General features: G+C 33.1%; 2 protein-coding genes across 2 annotated transcripts in view; one reads left to right on the top strand and one right to left on the bottom strand.

Annotated features, from left to right (window-relative positions):
• Positions 1–1,724: 1,724 nt before the first annotated feature.
• On the bottom strand, positions 1,725–5,305 carry LOC129809627 (mitochondrial thiamine pyrophosphate carrier). The gene is made up of 2 exons (XM_055859585.1): positions 4,519–5,305; positions 1,725–2,657 (listed from the first exon to the last, which is right to left on the bottom strand). The coding sequence occupies exons 1-2, from the start codon at positions 5,124–5,126 to the stop codon at positions 2,351–2,353; spliced, it is 915 nt and encodes a 304-aa protein (XP_055715560.1). The 5' UTR covers positions 5,127–5,305; the 3' UTR covers positions 1,725–2,350.
• Positions 5,306–7,906: 2,601 nt separating this feature from the next.
• LOC129798758 (fatty acyl-CoA reductase wat-like) overlaps positions 7,907–15,795 on the top strand; it is a 39,012-nt gene continuing 31,123 nt past the window's right edge. Inside the window, exon 1 of the mRNA XM_055842094.1 lies at positions 7,907–8,710. The gene's annotated coding sequence lies outside the window, so the exon portion shown is untranslated. The remainder of the gene's footprint in view (positions 8,711–15,795) is intronic.

The raw sequence follows: 15,795 nt of genomic DNA, 5'->3' as shown, positions 1-15,795 counted from the left end.
CACTAGTCCAGAAAGTGACAACTGTTATCATGACAGGAGTAGCAAAAAAATGATCACAGATAGCGAGAGAAAAGACTTGTACATTAGAAGGGGAAAATTATGCATAATAAATTTGTAATATATTGCTCTAACTTTAAGAATGAGCACTAATCCATCAATTTTCAGTTACAAATTAGGCCTCTCGCTCATTTTCTGTAGAGATCATATTAGTAGAAATGCATAAATATAAAGTTTAGAAATGTGGTTTTTCATCTATCAGTTATCGATTTATAAGAAAAATGCTAAGACACGAAGATGATTTTTTCGTAATGAAAAAAAAAAAAAAACAAATGAATCCCGTTTTAGAAACCATTCTATTTCTAAAGTAATAAAAATTACAGTGATAGGGATACTGGTTCAAGGATATGAATTCCAAATTGAACTTTAGGACCGTGTAAGCCGTATCAGCATCTTGTGTTATTGTTCATTACTGCCTATAGGAAACTATCTCATCCGCTTTTGTGAAATAGCCTCTCTAATATTTTCAGACCTTAAATAAAAAATTTTAAAACCATTGTAGGATACATCAAGTGTCTTTATGACAGTAATATTTTATTATTATCGTGAAACCGCAAGACAACATTTACATTTGATGCAGACTTGCAATATTTCAGAAAATGTAAAAAATAAGGACTTTTTGATTTTTTTTTGTTTTCACGCAGTTTTTTAAAGTCAATTGCAGTCATCAAGCTATAAGCTGGGGAATTGCAGATTTTAGTTTAGACTTAAAGTATATAGGACATAAATAGTACTCTATTACTAATGAAATTTTACGAAAGAATTCAGAAAGAGAAAAAACACTCCTTATTGAGACTGCCCCATCTTTTCCTATAATGCAATTCCATATTTTTATACCTTTTGAATGCATTTCGAAATTTCTACAAATGTTGTGTCTTCATCCACGTTAATATTATCATTTTCTTCCTTCTAGAAACCTTTGCTTGTTTCCTAGAAACTTTTAAAAAACTTTTCTCTAACTTTTTGGATGCTTAACCCTTGTTTTAGCTACGTTTCCATGTTTCTTGGAGGTGATTCTGTGATTCTAGAGTAGAAGTTCTATAAACATTTCTCAGCTAATTTGATTACGTGTCTGCAATGAAATACCCCTCGATAAAAATACTCTAAAAGATTTATTTTTAAACCGATTTCATCAAGATTGGATTTGATGTAAAAAGTCTAAAATGACGAATACGAGCCAGTTACAAATTGTTTTAGAGATTTTGCCAGGGGTCAGTTCTCCATTTCGGAATACTGATGCATCCAGGCCACGATTGGGTCCCTTATGCTTCCCCACTCCTATTCTATATTACCCCCCGATACGGGTAGCCGTTCTATATCACAGCTCTGTGGGCAATCAGTGCCTCTACTATATCACAGCAGCCCATCTCGGTGTGTGTTTGGGATCAGTGACAGTGAATATTTGTGTATCGACTGAAGTACCACTTTCATGTCGAAACTCTTTTTCATACCAGCCTCTATTGTTTTTTAGGCGTTCACTTTTTGCCAATATGCACCATTGGCATTACTATTATTCATTCATTCACTGGACGAATTCAAAGTCGATATGGCATGAGAAACCTTTTTCTGCTGCTGCTCAGCTTTGAACCCGAGACCTCACAGTCATAGAGCCCCTACTCTATCCACTGACCCCCTTGAAGCTCTTACAAATTGTTTTAAATCAGTAATAAACCTATAGTTCAATTTTTATTGTAAATTCAAAATACATAAATATTTATAATAAATTTAAATTAAGATTAAGATGATTTATGAACCACAAGTTTAAATTGAGCTAAAATTAAAATCTGATCCATGAAAAAATCCTAGGAATACTTAAATTAGTAAATTCGAGCACACAGCGAATTTTCTTTCGCCATTTTTTTCAAAGGGACTCTCGCGAGAGTGCAGGAATTGTGAAGAAAAAAATTACAAAGACACATGTTCACTACTTGAGCACTGTGGATTGCTCTCCCTAAAGAAGCCATCGGCCTTATGATGAAATTTAATTAAGAATTTGTTTCGAAATCATTCTTTCAAGTACTTTTAAGCAGACCTTATTTGCTCATTCATTTATTCACGAAATAGGGATGAGGGGGATGAGGCATATCATCTCGCATACACATTTATCTCTCCTTTTTTGCAACCTTCTCTAAGGAACACATTTGTTACCCTAATTATTTTACAGGTAAAAGTTGTGCTTTGTTTTCAATCTGTATTGTTTTCAATGAATTAAATCACAGATGGTATTCACACTTCAGCTAGACTGCATCATTTCTATGCTAGAGTGGTTTTATTTGAGAAACTACTGATATTGCTAGATTTGTGCCAAAATCTTCTTGGTTTCATCATAAATGCAAAAATTTAGCGCAGTTGTTATCCCAGACTTTAACATACTGGGCACGATACCTTTGTAGAAACCCAGGAAGCCTTCAGTTTTAGACGTTCGGATGACACATTGAATGAATCCTTCGCATTCAAAATGTTTTCCAAACGTTTGATGATGCTGAGCGAATCCTTGTATTTGCAGGCGTTTCTTAATCACATCGAGAGGATAAACCAAGGCTCTGGATGAAAAGCCCGTTAAACTGCCCATAAGCAGGAGACCCCAAGTAGGAAGGTCACTAATAAAATGCATACTGCTCAGCAAAATTCTTCTACTTTGACCGTCAGAAATCGAAACAAATTTAAGCATTGTCTTGTAAAAGAGAGTAATCTTATGATGTTAAAATGAATTCAGAATTTAGAGTGAGTGTAGAAGTTGGTCCATTTGCTTAACATTGAGTCGCTATTTTCCGGATCGCGAAGAAAATGTGGAAAATAGTGGAAATTTTATATAAAACTAGCTTCCATTTAATAAATAAATAAAAATAACGCTATGTATATCTAAGACAAATAAGACCATATGAGGATGAATTCTTAATTTCTATTCCTTTAAAAAAAATTAAAATCAGCGAACGCGTAAAAGAGCTTTTAAAACGCTTCTTTGGTTAAACATTCATATTACGAGTATATTACAGTGCAAAGCAAATATTGCTATATTAATGATAAAAAAATGGTCAGTGATTAAAAAAACGATAAATAAATGTATATATGATTAAAAAAAATAATAGGAATAAAAATAAAAAATAAAACGGCGCTAAGCAAGAATTGAACTCGAGACCTTAGCGTTAAAATCACCGCCCGCTTGCCCACTGTGCCACTGCTGCATCTGCTGGTTCTAGGACTTTCTTTATCATATACAGTTTTGTATGCAATCATTCTGGTCGCTTTTCTTAAAGGAAAAAAAGCAGTTTTTGAGTATGACACAATCCTTATGATGCCTATCCCCGTCTATGTTCTTAATATGAAGCCAATCAGAATTTGATGACTCGATGACCTCCCTTGTTAGAGTTGCACGCATTTCCAGGTCGACTGTAAAGAATCTCACCTACCATAAGCTTATACGGACTTATCACTGGTTTTCTACCTCTATGGATGTTGGGAAAATTTAAGTAATTTTTTCTAACAATACTAATTAATAATAATTATGTTTCTTATGAAAAATACTATGTATAGTTATTGTGGTTTCTAATGACAAGAAGTGCTTGCTTAAAGAAATTGAAAATGTGAAAAAGTTATAAAATTTGTTCGTCAATATGAAAATTGCTACATTTTGAGCTTGAATATTTACAACTGAAATTTTGCAAAAAAATTCCTAGATTCCTACAACCTCCTACTTTACGAATACGTACAAACATAAGAATAACTTTAGGTTGTCATGAAAATATTTCCTCTATGGGACTCTGGTCTTCCAATTATCTTTAAAGGGTTAAAGGATAAAAATGGGTTTTAATTTATATAAGAATATTTTTAAATATCTAAATCGCCAGCATATGTTTAATATCCTTACATCTTTAAAATGATTAAAAAAAATTACAATTCAAAATAAAAATTGAATATTTCTGGTTTCTCCAAAACTTCACAAGGGTTTTCGAAGATTGAAAATTTTTGAATAATTAATATATATATATATATATATATATATATATACTTATATATAAATTAAAGTGAAGTTTTGCAATGATATGGATTCACAGAGTCCACCTTAGTAATTAAGTGAGGTAAAAATGATCTTGTGTGAATGGGTTAAAATTTTGTTAAAAAAAATCGGATTGCGATAGAGATTTTCTGAGATTCACTGTCAGCGGCACAAAATAGAAAATGAAAAAAAATGTAAGTAATTTCAGAAACAAAAAATCTTCGATTAGATTAGAAATTAGAAGTTGGATCTTGAGACATTTTTTGCAACCAGGAAAAATAACGACTCGATTGTCAAACAAATGAACCAAATGCTACACTTCTAACTCTCTCTCTCTCTCTCTGCTAAATTCTCAAACCATTTTAACTATTTTAACCAACAGAACCAACTTCATAAGATCACTTTCCCTTATCATTGTCAATAACAAATTTTGCTTAAAACATTTAGGAATCTAAATTACTAACCTGTGAGATTTCGCACCTAGTAGATTTTGCAATAGGCCACAGTAGAATTTGTAAAACATAAAATTTGATCCTGCCAGTGGAGTAATCTGCAGGAGGGATGGTCCAAAGCCTCTATACAATCCACGTATACCATCTTTTCTTAGAATCAACCCAACAGCTTGGACTGAGTTCCTATAACCCTGACCAGCATCCTGCACAATTAGCCTTGTTCGGATGACATCCAGTGGTGTAGAGACAAATGCTGCAGTGGCTCCTGCAAATCCTCCGCAACAGAAGTTCTTCAAGAGCTTGTGCTTCTGGAAGAAATCTATCGTCTCGGCACTTCTGTTAACTCTCTCGTATACCGTGAACTGTGTGATTCCATAACCGATTGACAGAATTTGGGCAGGATTATGACCTTTCCAAAGACCTCGGATTCCTTCTTCACTATATATCACAGTCAGTGCATGGATTATAGACTTGTATTTAGAAGTATGGTAAGCGTAGCTTAATGGTTCAATCTGGACTTGGAAGCGAATCTTTAGTACATCCAGCGGCTGACAAAGAAATCGTGTTATTGCTCCGGAACTTGCTCCTGCTACTGCATTTTTCCAGTTCTGCTCACTCATGGCACTTGTCTTTGCATACTCTTACGCACAAATGATTTATAACTAAATCGCGGACACTATTTCATAATACTTTTAATTGTTTCACTTGTAAAACAATGTTTTTCATAATTTATGTAACTACGTTATTTTTTCTTGTTTTCGCTCCAATTTGAGGTTAAATATGCCATGATGCGACTATAATCGTCCAACAATCGTAGAAAAATCGATATCTTTAACAGTTATTGTTTGAAATTTTATATTCAAATTTGATTAAACGGCATTAAATCTATTGTGAACTTTTAATGTTTTTTCACATATTTTATTAATCGATCTTTAAAGGTAATTTAATGAAATGACTATATAATCATAATCTATCGATCCTTACAGCGTAGAATCAAATATCTATCGTGATTATTGCCAATTGAATTCAACCACTTTTCTGCAATCACATCGCACTCAACAAGGAAGAGACACTTATAAATATCGCATATTGAACTCCAGTTGAATAATGCGATTTACATTTTTCTTCAAAGTGTGATATCAAACTAATGAGTAGGTACAAGTTAGTGATGTGGAAAATTGCTACTTGATCTGGACAGAAAATGAAAGAAACAAAATAGAGCTATTGCACAAAAACCAATAGCCAAAGAAATGATTAAACTCAATTCATTATTTTTTAAATTGACTTGACCACAGAAAGTATAAATTGCCAACAAGTGAGGAAAATTCAGAAAATTACTTGAATTATTAAAGGGAATTTCAAATCTGATATTATTTCAAACATCAAAAATAGTTGAAAAATCCTTCGGAGATTACGTACAATTTTATTTTTATTATGTTTCAAGCATGTTTCACCGAAGTTTTACTGTTAAAAAATGGTAACTACACTGTTAGAAAAAAGGAGAATTAAAGTATTGGATTAAAAGGTATTGAAAATATGATTTTTTTTTGTAAGAAAAATTCTGTTGTGGGTCGGATTTTGCACAAATAGTAATCATCCTATTATTTTTCCTTGACAAATTTTAATCATACCATTTATATTACAACAGTTATTTTAAACGAATATTTTTGAGACAGTTTTGGATAGAAGCCGTCAAAAATTAATTATAGTATTACACATATTAACAATAATACACATATATTTCACGTGGAACTCTCTACAAGTGATGTATGAGGGATTATGGCCTTTTCGGGATTTTGACTGCCACTGGTTGGAGCAAGTTTGAAAAAATAACTTTAAAATGTCTCTAACTATAAAATGTTTTACAATGCTCTCGTTAAATGCTACAATGCTCTTTTGACAGATCTCAACTTCATTAGATAATCAAAGGTCCGATTAAACGAAAAATTCAATGTCGAATATCTCGGTACTTTCAACCCGAGAGGTTTTTCCAATTTTATGTTACACTTAGCTCTCGCTCTATATTGGCCCGAACTGTAATGGAAAATTATTTGACCGAACCGAACCACATCACCGGTATTTATAAAGCGATTTCGATGATATTTTAGTATGTTGCATCTGAAATCAAGACCTTTCCAACGATAGGTCGTATCCGTCCCCATCCAACCTTACCCGACCCCAGTATATCCCGTCACCACGACCATTATTATACTGAAATTATCCCGACTCTCATTTATGTTAACTGACTTCAATGAACTTTTTTCTCTTTTCATTATAGTAGAGCAAAGTCAGTACTTTTTCAGCAGTAAGCAGTTTTTCGCCACATAAATTAAATCACATAAATTAAAATCATATATTAAGAAAATTATGAGTTTATGAAATTGCGACACGACTATTATTTCGTGACCTCTGTCTAGTCTAATGAATCAGAAAATCATATCAGGTTAATTACCGACTCGATTAATTGCAGTTTAAAAAAATCCGAGAAAGGTGATCAATCTCCTAAAAAGAGAAATGGAATTCTTAAGAAATTTGTCAACGCTAAGAGATAGTCCTGCATTATTTTATGTTTTTGCTGTACAGTATTTCAGTATTTGATATTTTTGATTGAAATTCAATCTCTTATTAACTAAGATTTGTTGTAATATTTTTTTTATAATGTTTTGTAAAGAAATTAATGAAATTTGAATGTGATGAAAAGGGCTTATACTTTTCTCGGCTGGTGTAAGTATTTTTCGCCACTCATTTTTTCAAGCATTATACAAGTGGCGCACTTCGCGGATTAAAGTCGAAACAGGAGTGATTTTTTTTGTTTAAAATAAAAATGTCCAAAATATCATTCGAAAAATATTCTAAATTGTTCAATATCAGAGTTAAATAAAAAGGTCCTGTGTTTGTCGTGTATTTTTGGGGTTTTCAAAAAGTGCTGTTTTTTAAAATTCAATGAAAAACATCTATTGTTGCAGGAAACGTATTTTTTCAACTAGAGACACCCAATTGTTAAAGCATATCTACACAAAATTTCATTTTACTAAAAAATAATTAAAAAAAAAAACAGAAAAACTAATGGAAAGCCCGAGTGACGGGTAAATTTACTACGCCACTGCAGGTTTCACTGTGATTTCACTTTATAAGAAACATTCCCACTACACTGCTAGAAACGGAGTCTGGTGAGCAACTAGAGTTCCATTCACCTAAATGCCGAAATGCAGTAAAAGCTCCCATTGACTGACTGCGTGTATAATGCCCATTGCACGAAAAATACCTATGTTTGGTGGTAAGAAGTGTGCGGAAGAGTGATCGAAGTGGCCAGAAGAAAAGATCTATAGAGTGAGATGGAGGGAGGGATCGAACCCATAGCACCAGTGTCGTCCGAATGCTCGCCTCTGAGATTCCATTCAGTTGAAAATCATCCAGCGGATCGGATACACCTTCACACGCAGCTCGCGCTCCTCGTTCATCAAATAAAAAAGACTTTTTGTTAACTCGAAATCTCCATAAAGTTGTAACATTTCTCTCTTGCAATAAAGATATTATTTGATTCGCTGTGGTGCACCATCAACAATTGCTTGTTTTTCTTTTAACAAGAAAAATAAAAGTTAGTGCCAAAAAGTTTCGTAGGAAAAAGGATTATATATAACGATCATAGGATTCAGTGCTAAAGTGCCTTAATTTATTTAGAAAAATATACGGGATATTATTTTTTGCATATCTCGCGTTCAGTCTTTAAGACAACACACACACAATTTAATCATCACCATCGTCTCACAAAGAAAGTGTTACATAAGTGAAATTATGATCGATCCGTACAATTGCGATAGTGTTGCGACTACGAATTAAGACAAGTTGTTTCATTATAATTTCTTCATTTGCCGCAATACCAAAGTGGTATCTAACTGAGCGAAGAAATTAATTCTATACGATTACAGAAAAGGATCATATACTAAAGTGAAAATTATAAAAGTGATGTTGCTAATGAGAGGATTGAAACAATAACTTCAACACAAAAAAAAACATCAGATAGATTTGGAAAGGAAAAATTTCTTAACGCCTGAGGATCAATTTTAGAGGTGGTAGCGTGTTTGATTTAGTGTGTTTGCTGAAGAGATCACCAAGAGATCACCAATTTCTTTAATTCACAAAAGAGCCCCAACGTAAGTTTGGAACAACTTCTTCAGCTCCATTCAGCACACGGCAAGATTAGGTAAGATTTTAATTTATAATACATATAATTTTTATTTCGTTACAAATTATATAATATGCATATATCTCGTATGTGCACAAATACCTCCTCTCTTATATTTTGCTGTACGGACATTTAAGTTTTTTATCTCTTTTTGCTGTCTTATTGTGATGGTATGTTAAGCACAACATTTTTATGCTTAACACAAGATTTTTACGTACCAGACGCCAAAAACGCACAGAAAAGTTTTAGAGGGCTTTGTAATGCTCAAATTACACTGAGAGAGAACAATATGTATAATCTTTCTATTTCTCGTAACCTTAAAAACTTAGCGTCTTCCAACCTCCACCCTCACAATCATGAAGTCTTATTATGCTATAATTTTGCGGAAATTGTATAATACTGTCTGTCCCTTATGATACCTAAAATGCAAACGGTCCAGAAGTAGCAAATATACTCATGCCATAGTCCAACAAAGACACCATAAAAATCATCTCCATTTCCGCTCTACTTTAACCCCTAATTCATGTTTTTAAAGTTATCTTAGAAATGCCTCCAATAATTTTTTTGCATTTTAGATATGTTTGTAAATTGGCTAGATGGACGTTTTGTTCATGTTTTTCAATTATGTTAAATCTTTCCTTATAACAATTTTCTGAAGTAAAACAATAAAAAAGCTTTGGAGTTTGGAGAATATTCTCAACTTATTTTAACAAGTTTTTTGATTTACCTATTCTTTACAAATCTTTTAAATACACTTTAAATTCCAACGATTCCAAACGAAACGATTCCAAAAATATTTACTTGTATCAGAAATTTTACGTGAATTTAGGCAAGATTTGAGGTGATTCGTGAATCGGTTTATTTAAATCCATTGTATATTAATAAAAATAACATATATCATACCATCCGAAAAGCTTCAATTTGTGAGCAGAGATTTACCATGAGTGTTTAAACTTTAAACATAGCAATTTCGAGCATTGCGGAAAGTCTGAGTTGCTTTGCCATTGCCACCCCTTTGTATCTTAAAGCGATCAATTCTTTTAGTGTTAAAACTGTTAAAATGACAAACACTTGCAATAGGTGAAAGAAAAGAAAGACTCTGTCTTGTTTCCTCATCTGAGAGATGAGAAGCTTGTCCTCAGAAAAAAAGACACTTCACCATGACAATACCTCTTCTTTTTTTTGCACCTCACTATGCTGCGGTGTATAGCATTTTATACTTTATTACATCACCGATGAAATTTTGTTCAAACACTACTTTGGTGACCCGTTTTACCTGTTCATATAACGTATCTCTTGCTGCTCACTTTTTTTGAGAAGTACACCAGCATTTAAAGAAAAAATCGGCAACGAAGCAATAAGACAGAGCGCCAAAATAACTCTTTCAAATTACACCTACCCTTCATGAGAAAACCAGCTCAAGTGCAATGGACCCATGAAAATTTTCTCAAAATTACAAGTGTAAAAAAGTTTTTTACCCACTGACTGTCCTAACTCATTAGATTGTGTAGTTTTATCACATACTAGACACAGGCAAAAGTGCGCCAAAAGTAGGCCTCACCGCGAAATGATGAAGAGAGCATAATAACCAACTAACCTACCAAATCCCCACGACTCAACAACTATTTACCATTCGATACAATCAAAACTGAACACCTAACACTGTTCGAGTTGTGACCTCAGCAGCACATCTACTATCAATCCGGCAATTAATTAAAATTTGATACAGATTTCTTTTCCAGTGCATTTTCCCTCACAATGCAAGGCAAGGATCTATCTCTTGATTTGCTTTTGAAGCGATTAAAGGGCAATAGTAATATGATTTTTTTGTATGTTTCCAAATAAATCAACCAATTTATTGGGAAAACGTATTTAGCTCTGTAACATAGGTATTGATCGTTAAAATTGTAAAAAATTGAGCTTATTGACAACTAAAACACTCAAATAAAATTCTCCATTCTAAAGCTATATTAATGGAGAATCAAATACAAATTCATCTTTCCAAAACATTCATTTCGGTCTTTCTACTTTAAAATAAGCTATACGGAATTTTTAAAGAAATCTATTCTTGATGGAAATTTCTGATCAGCAAATCCAAACTAACTCTGAAAAAGAAAACTTTCACCTGCAAAAATTTCTCCTAAAGGGAGCCCCGTGATTGTACTATGATCTCTCTTTTGGCACAGTATGCTGTTTTAATCATTTGACTCCCGACGTATATTATATACTTGTGATTTCCCTTAAATGATCTAATTGCTCGAATTTTCTCACAGAGCGTACAACTGAAATTGACTGTTAGACTTATGGTTCTTGGTTAAGCTACCATATTCTTTTTTTAATTCAAAAATTTGTAAGACTTATTGTTCTAATTAATGAACTTTAATTCAGAGGTCAGATTGATGTGAAATTGAATTTAAACGTAAAAATCATGATACATGACTTTAAGCTGTATTTAATGAAGTGTAAGGATGGTTCGTAACGTCCCGTTCACATTTTTTTCCCGTTTCTAATACTAATATTTTACTATTTTCATGCTATTAAAATATATAATTATTTAACTATTGGAAATTATATTTTCGGATCATTTTTGCCAATCTGCCTTATAGCAAAATATCTGAAAATATAGCAATATTTTATAATACAATTTGATAAGAAAATACAATCAAAGAAAAACTTCAATTTTTGTGATAAATGACATTAAAATTAATTATAGAAAAATATAATAGCATTTCAATTGACATTAATAATTATTAAATTAAGTGTTGCCATTTCACAAATTACTTGTGATTATAAAACAAGCAACACATAATTCCTTCACGAAACATTAAATGTTGATTAGTTAAACATGAAGCGCAATCATTCTGTTTTTCAAGCTCAATGAAAATCTAGGACTTTTGCGAATAATTTCAAATTTATTTGAATTTAATTTTTCAGTAGTAAATTTTTCAAATTTACGAAGATTAGTAAACGTTTTAGATCTGCTTGATTTTCTGAGTCTTTCGGTCTTAGAGATACTAAGAATTCAAGAACAAACACTAAATTCAAGCATTATGCAAAAAATATTTCAAACATATTTTTAATTTGACAGTAGCCAAGTAGATTTTGGCAAAAAGAAGGACATGAAATTTTGTTAGGATAGGTTAGATTGTTAAGAATCTCACCTATATGCACCTTACAAAATCAATTATAAAAAATTCAACTACTTGAAAATACCTCACTTTCCCCCTAGTAATTTTTTTGAAAATTTTATTGGTTAGACCAGCAACTGTGCTAACTGCATATGCTTCGTGTATGTAGTCTGCATTCCCTTTGCAAGTGACGCATCGCTACAAAGCGTGTAGAACGAATGCAGACACAAAAAATGCAGTTAGCACAAATACTGATTTACTCGACAATATTTGATTAAAATAGCAATAAACAAATTAACAATGAGCAATTCGATCAGAAAAAATTAAATTAGGCTAACGAAGAACTTAATTGATCAATAACAAAATTAAACTTGGTCAATAAAATATTAAATTTTGGTCAGTTGTAATCCAAAAGAGACAGATAATCCTAAACGGCTCATGTAGGTGACATTCTTAATGTGAGCTAACTCGGAATGCAAGCAAATTCAATTTTGAGCTGAAGTTGGGGGACACCATTCTGTTATCTTGAATCAAATTCGTGAAATTATACAAATTTTGTATTTAAACCAAAATATCAAAGATTTGGATGGACTGACAGAAAAGTGATATATGGGTGAAATATAGACCAGAATATTCTCTATAATTTTGCCGTTGAACTTGATCTCATCGAGTAATCTGAAGCCGAGATAATCGAAAATGTTTGTTTCTGAACTCGTTTTTTCGCCCAGAGCGCCCCGAGTGTTCATTTGATGATCTGCGACTATATCAAAGAATTGTTGTATTTTGTGATACTTTCCGTTTAAAACCCTATTTTAAGTGTCTTGGTCGAGTAGAAGCAGTCAAATTGGCATCTGAGTGGTTTCAAAGCGTTGGGAAAAATCATTTATTTTCACACTTAAACGACAAATTCGGATAGACGGCATTGTCTGACCGAAAAATGATCTACGGACGAAATATAGTCATAAATGTCCTCTACTATTATGTAGAAGGAATCATTAAGAAAGGTCAAGCACGTGTCGAGATAATTGAGGTTATGTGATATTGAAACTTGTGTTGGTTCCACGATATTCAAATGTTTTAAAAAGTTGTAGCATTTTGTGAGATCTTTCGTTTGAGCCCCCACTCATCAAAATCGGTCAAATAGAACCGGAGATATGATTTTTTGAATTTTGTGAAATTTGACCCCTCATATCTCCGGTTCTATTATAACCATTATTTGCCGAAAACCGCAAGTCGATATCTCTTTTAGTTTAGGAGCTATTAAGCTCCAAAGAGCGGCCGGCCGGCCGGCCGGCCGGCCGGGAACGTAACTTAGCCACCCATATATTAGTGATCAGGAAGTGATGAAACACATTTTGGCCAAATTTGAGCTCGATCGGATGACATGAAATTTTGTTGGATTATAGTAGGTGAGATTATTAACCCATTCCTTACCATTGTATTACACATCATACGCAAATTGAGTGATTTTTGATGATTTATTTCTGGGAAATTTTCATCTGAATTGCTGTCGGGAATGGATTTTTAGTAACGTTAGTTATTCAATTACTTGAGAAAAATCGTCCGACAGAGATGAAAATACATTTTGATATTATTTTCTTGCTTCGCGGAAGGTCATGCAAAATTTTTGCTCAAAATGGCGGACGGAAAATACGACATCTCGTCGAATTTGTTAAAATTGGCCTCTTTCCTCTGTCCTGATTTGAATTCTAGTTGTCAATTGGTGTTCTTGGATAGTTACTCTATCTAAAGCAATAGAGTTTGTAATGAATTAATGCACAGAATTTAAATTCAGTGACCGTTAAGACGTGTGTTTGACAGAGGCTCCCCGCGCCCCCATAATGGATAAAAAATTTTTCTTTTCAAAAAATTCATCTACTTATCTGTAGGAAACTAATCCCAAAATATGAACATTCTATCTCAAGTATTTCTCGTACATTGACTGAATGGGTTAAGAATCTCACCTAATAGAAACCACTTTAATTTCCCTTTGCCAAAACTTCTAGGAAAACTTTATTATTTTTAAATTTTAAATTAAGTAGTGATCAGATTAAGTTTTTTGTCAAGTTCTTTACTGAACAAATTTAAATTACTACTCATTAGTATAAGTGCCATTAAATAATGTTGGTTGCATCCACCGTTGTCTATCTGAATTTGTTTTGTATGTGCATTTGGTACAAATGATGGCGATAAAAGGTGGCTTTTTCCATATAATCGTTTATATCGTCGTTTGCACTAAAAACAAATACGACAACGGTCAGTGCAACCGACGATATATTAAAATTTATTATGTTTTATTGATAGATTTAACGCTTAGTAAAATCAAAACTGTCATTTTGTAGAAAATACTTATGATTTTTGTGCTTAAAAATTTCAAATATTTGCATTAAAGTGATAACTTCCGATGGATGATGAGAGTGAATGAAATTCAAGTTCTAAATAAAAACTGCTGAAGGAATAAACATATAAAGACCTACCTTAATTATCTTTGGCTGGTATTTCAGTGAGATCACAACGATCAAACGCGTATATTAAGAGTGCTATACATAAGTAACAAAATATCATATAATACCGTACGATCGCACCATTGTGGGTCAGTTGCCTCGATGTATATTTTCAGTTATAATAGAGGTATGTTTTTCTTTAATTTCTTCTAATTCTCTTTCTCTGACTTCTTACTTTTTCTTCGTCTGTTTTGGAATAACTATCGACGCATTTACATTTTATACCTCCCTCGTCTGATTTCAAGAATAATCAACATATTGTAACTCACCAGCTGAATGATTGAGTCGCGTATCGAAATGAAACTTTCCATATCACCATTTAATGTGATGAAGTAATTTGATGGAATTAGCGGAATTTCATTGATTCATTAGTGATTCAGTTAATGTACTTTTATGACATCCCCATTAATGGGGGATTCTGTTGTCGTATGGCAAAAACAAACGTATGTAGAATGCAAATTCAAAGGAGGACATCTTGGCGTTGATCAATTGTCAATATACACACGGGTTCGCCCCACAAACCGCCATATCGTGCTAATATCGGTACTTTCTTTGTTGCGCTATATTTAACAAATAATTGCTCATCGGTCGTCAGTGTAGCTAAACGTACTCGAATCCCCATCATTAGTTTGCTAAAACAGCAGGAGTCATATTCACTCAAATGCACACGGTTATGGATGCATAATTTCTCCTCTACTCTATCGTTACACTTTTTCATTCACCATCGCAAAACATTTTTCATTTCTTCATGAGGCTCTGTCTGTTTAATTTATTGAAGAGTTATATCAAAGTATAATTCACTTTGAAATATCATTAAATTTCTTAATTTTATCTATAATATTACCAAATATTACCATAGTGATTATTCTCGATACGGTTAATTGTTAGGATCAAGGTTTTATGTCGGTCTATGTCTATAATAATATATAATAATAATGCTGGCACAACATTTCGCGAAGGAACAAGGCCTTCCCCGCAAAGGGATTTCTAGACATGCATTATTTTTTCTTGTACGGGATGGGGTTGACAGTCCCATGTCCGTGAAATCAAGTGCAATGAAGCTTACTGGATGCAATCCGAACACCTTTAACGCCAGAAAAATTCCTGGTGATCTAAAGGAGATTCGAACCCGGGACACTTGCATGATAAAGCGAGTGCTCTACCACTTGACCCATTGAGTGACCTATGATTGGGACTTGAATTTGGGGGTAAAGAATCGTGTCGAGCCAATTTTATTAATTTCGACCGACAAAAACAGTTTACTCGACGCGATTCTTTACCCCCAAAAGTTCTACTCACACACAATCGAATTTTCACGCATTCCGAGTTGCAAGCACCCCGAGTTGCACACATTTCGAGGTCACCTGTAAAGAATCTCAGCTACCATAAGCTTATCTATGCTTATCACTGGTTTTTGTTACTCTCTTTTCAGAAAGGTTGTTTAGAAACTTGGCAAGGATTTATTGTCTGT

The sequence above is a fragment of the Phlebotomus papatasi genome, chromosome 1, assembly GCF_024763615.1.
Source record: "Phlebotomus papatasi isolate M1 chromosome 1, Ppap_2.1, whole genome shotgun sequence".
Classification (NCBI taxonomy): domain Eukaryota; kingdom Metazoa; phylum Arthropoda; class Insecta; order Diptera; family Psychodidae; genus Phlebotomus; species Phlebotomus papatasi.
This window is presented reverse-complemented; position numbering and strand designations above follow the sequence as displayed.

Bases quoted from the DNA above. Each gene is read 5' to 3' on its own strand.
- LOC129809627 (XM_055859585.1), bottom strand. From the start codon at position 5,126: ATGAGTGAGCAGAACTGGAAAAATGCAGTAGCAGGAGCAAGTTCCGGA. The intron at 2,658-4,518 runs GTTAGTAATTTA...GCATTTTATTAG, and splicing joins CTAGGTGCGAAATCTCACAG to TGACCTTCCTACTTGGGGTC.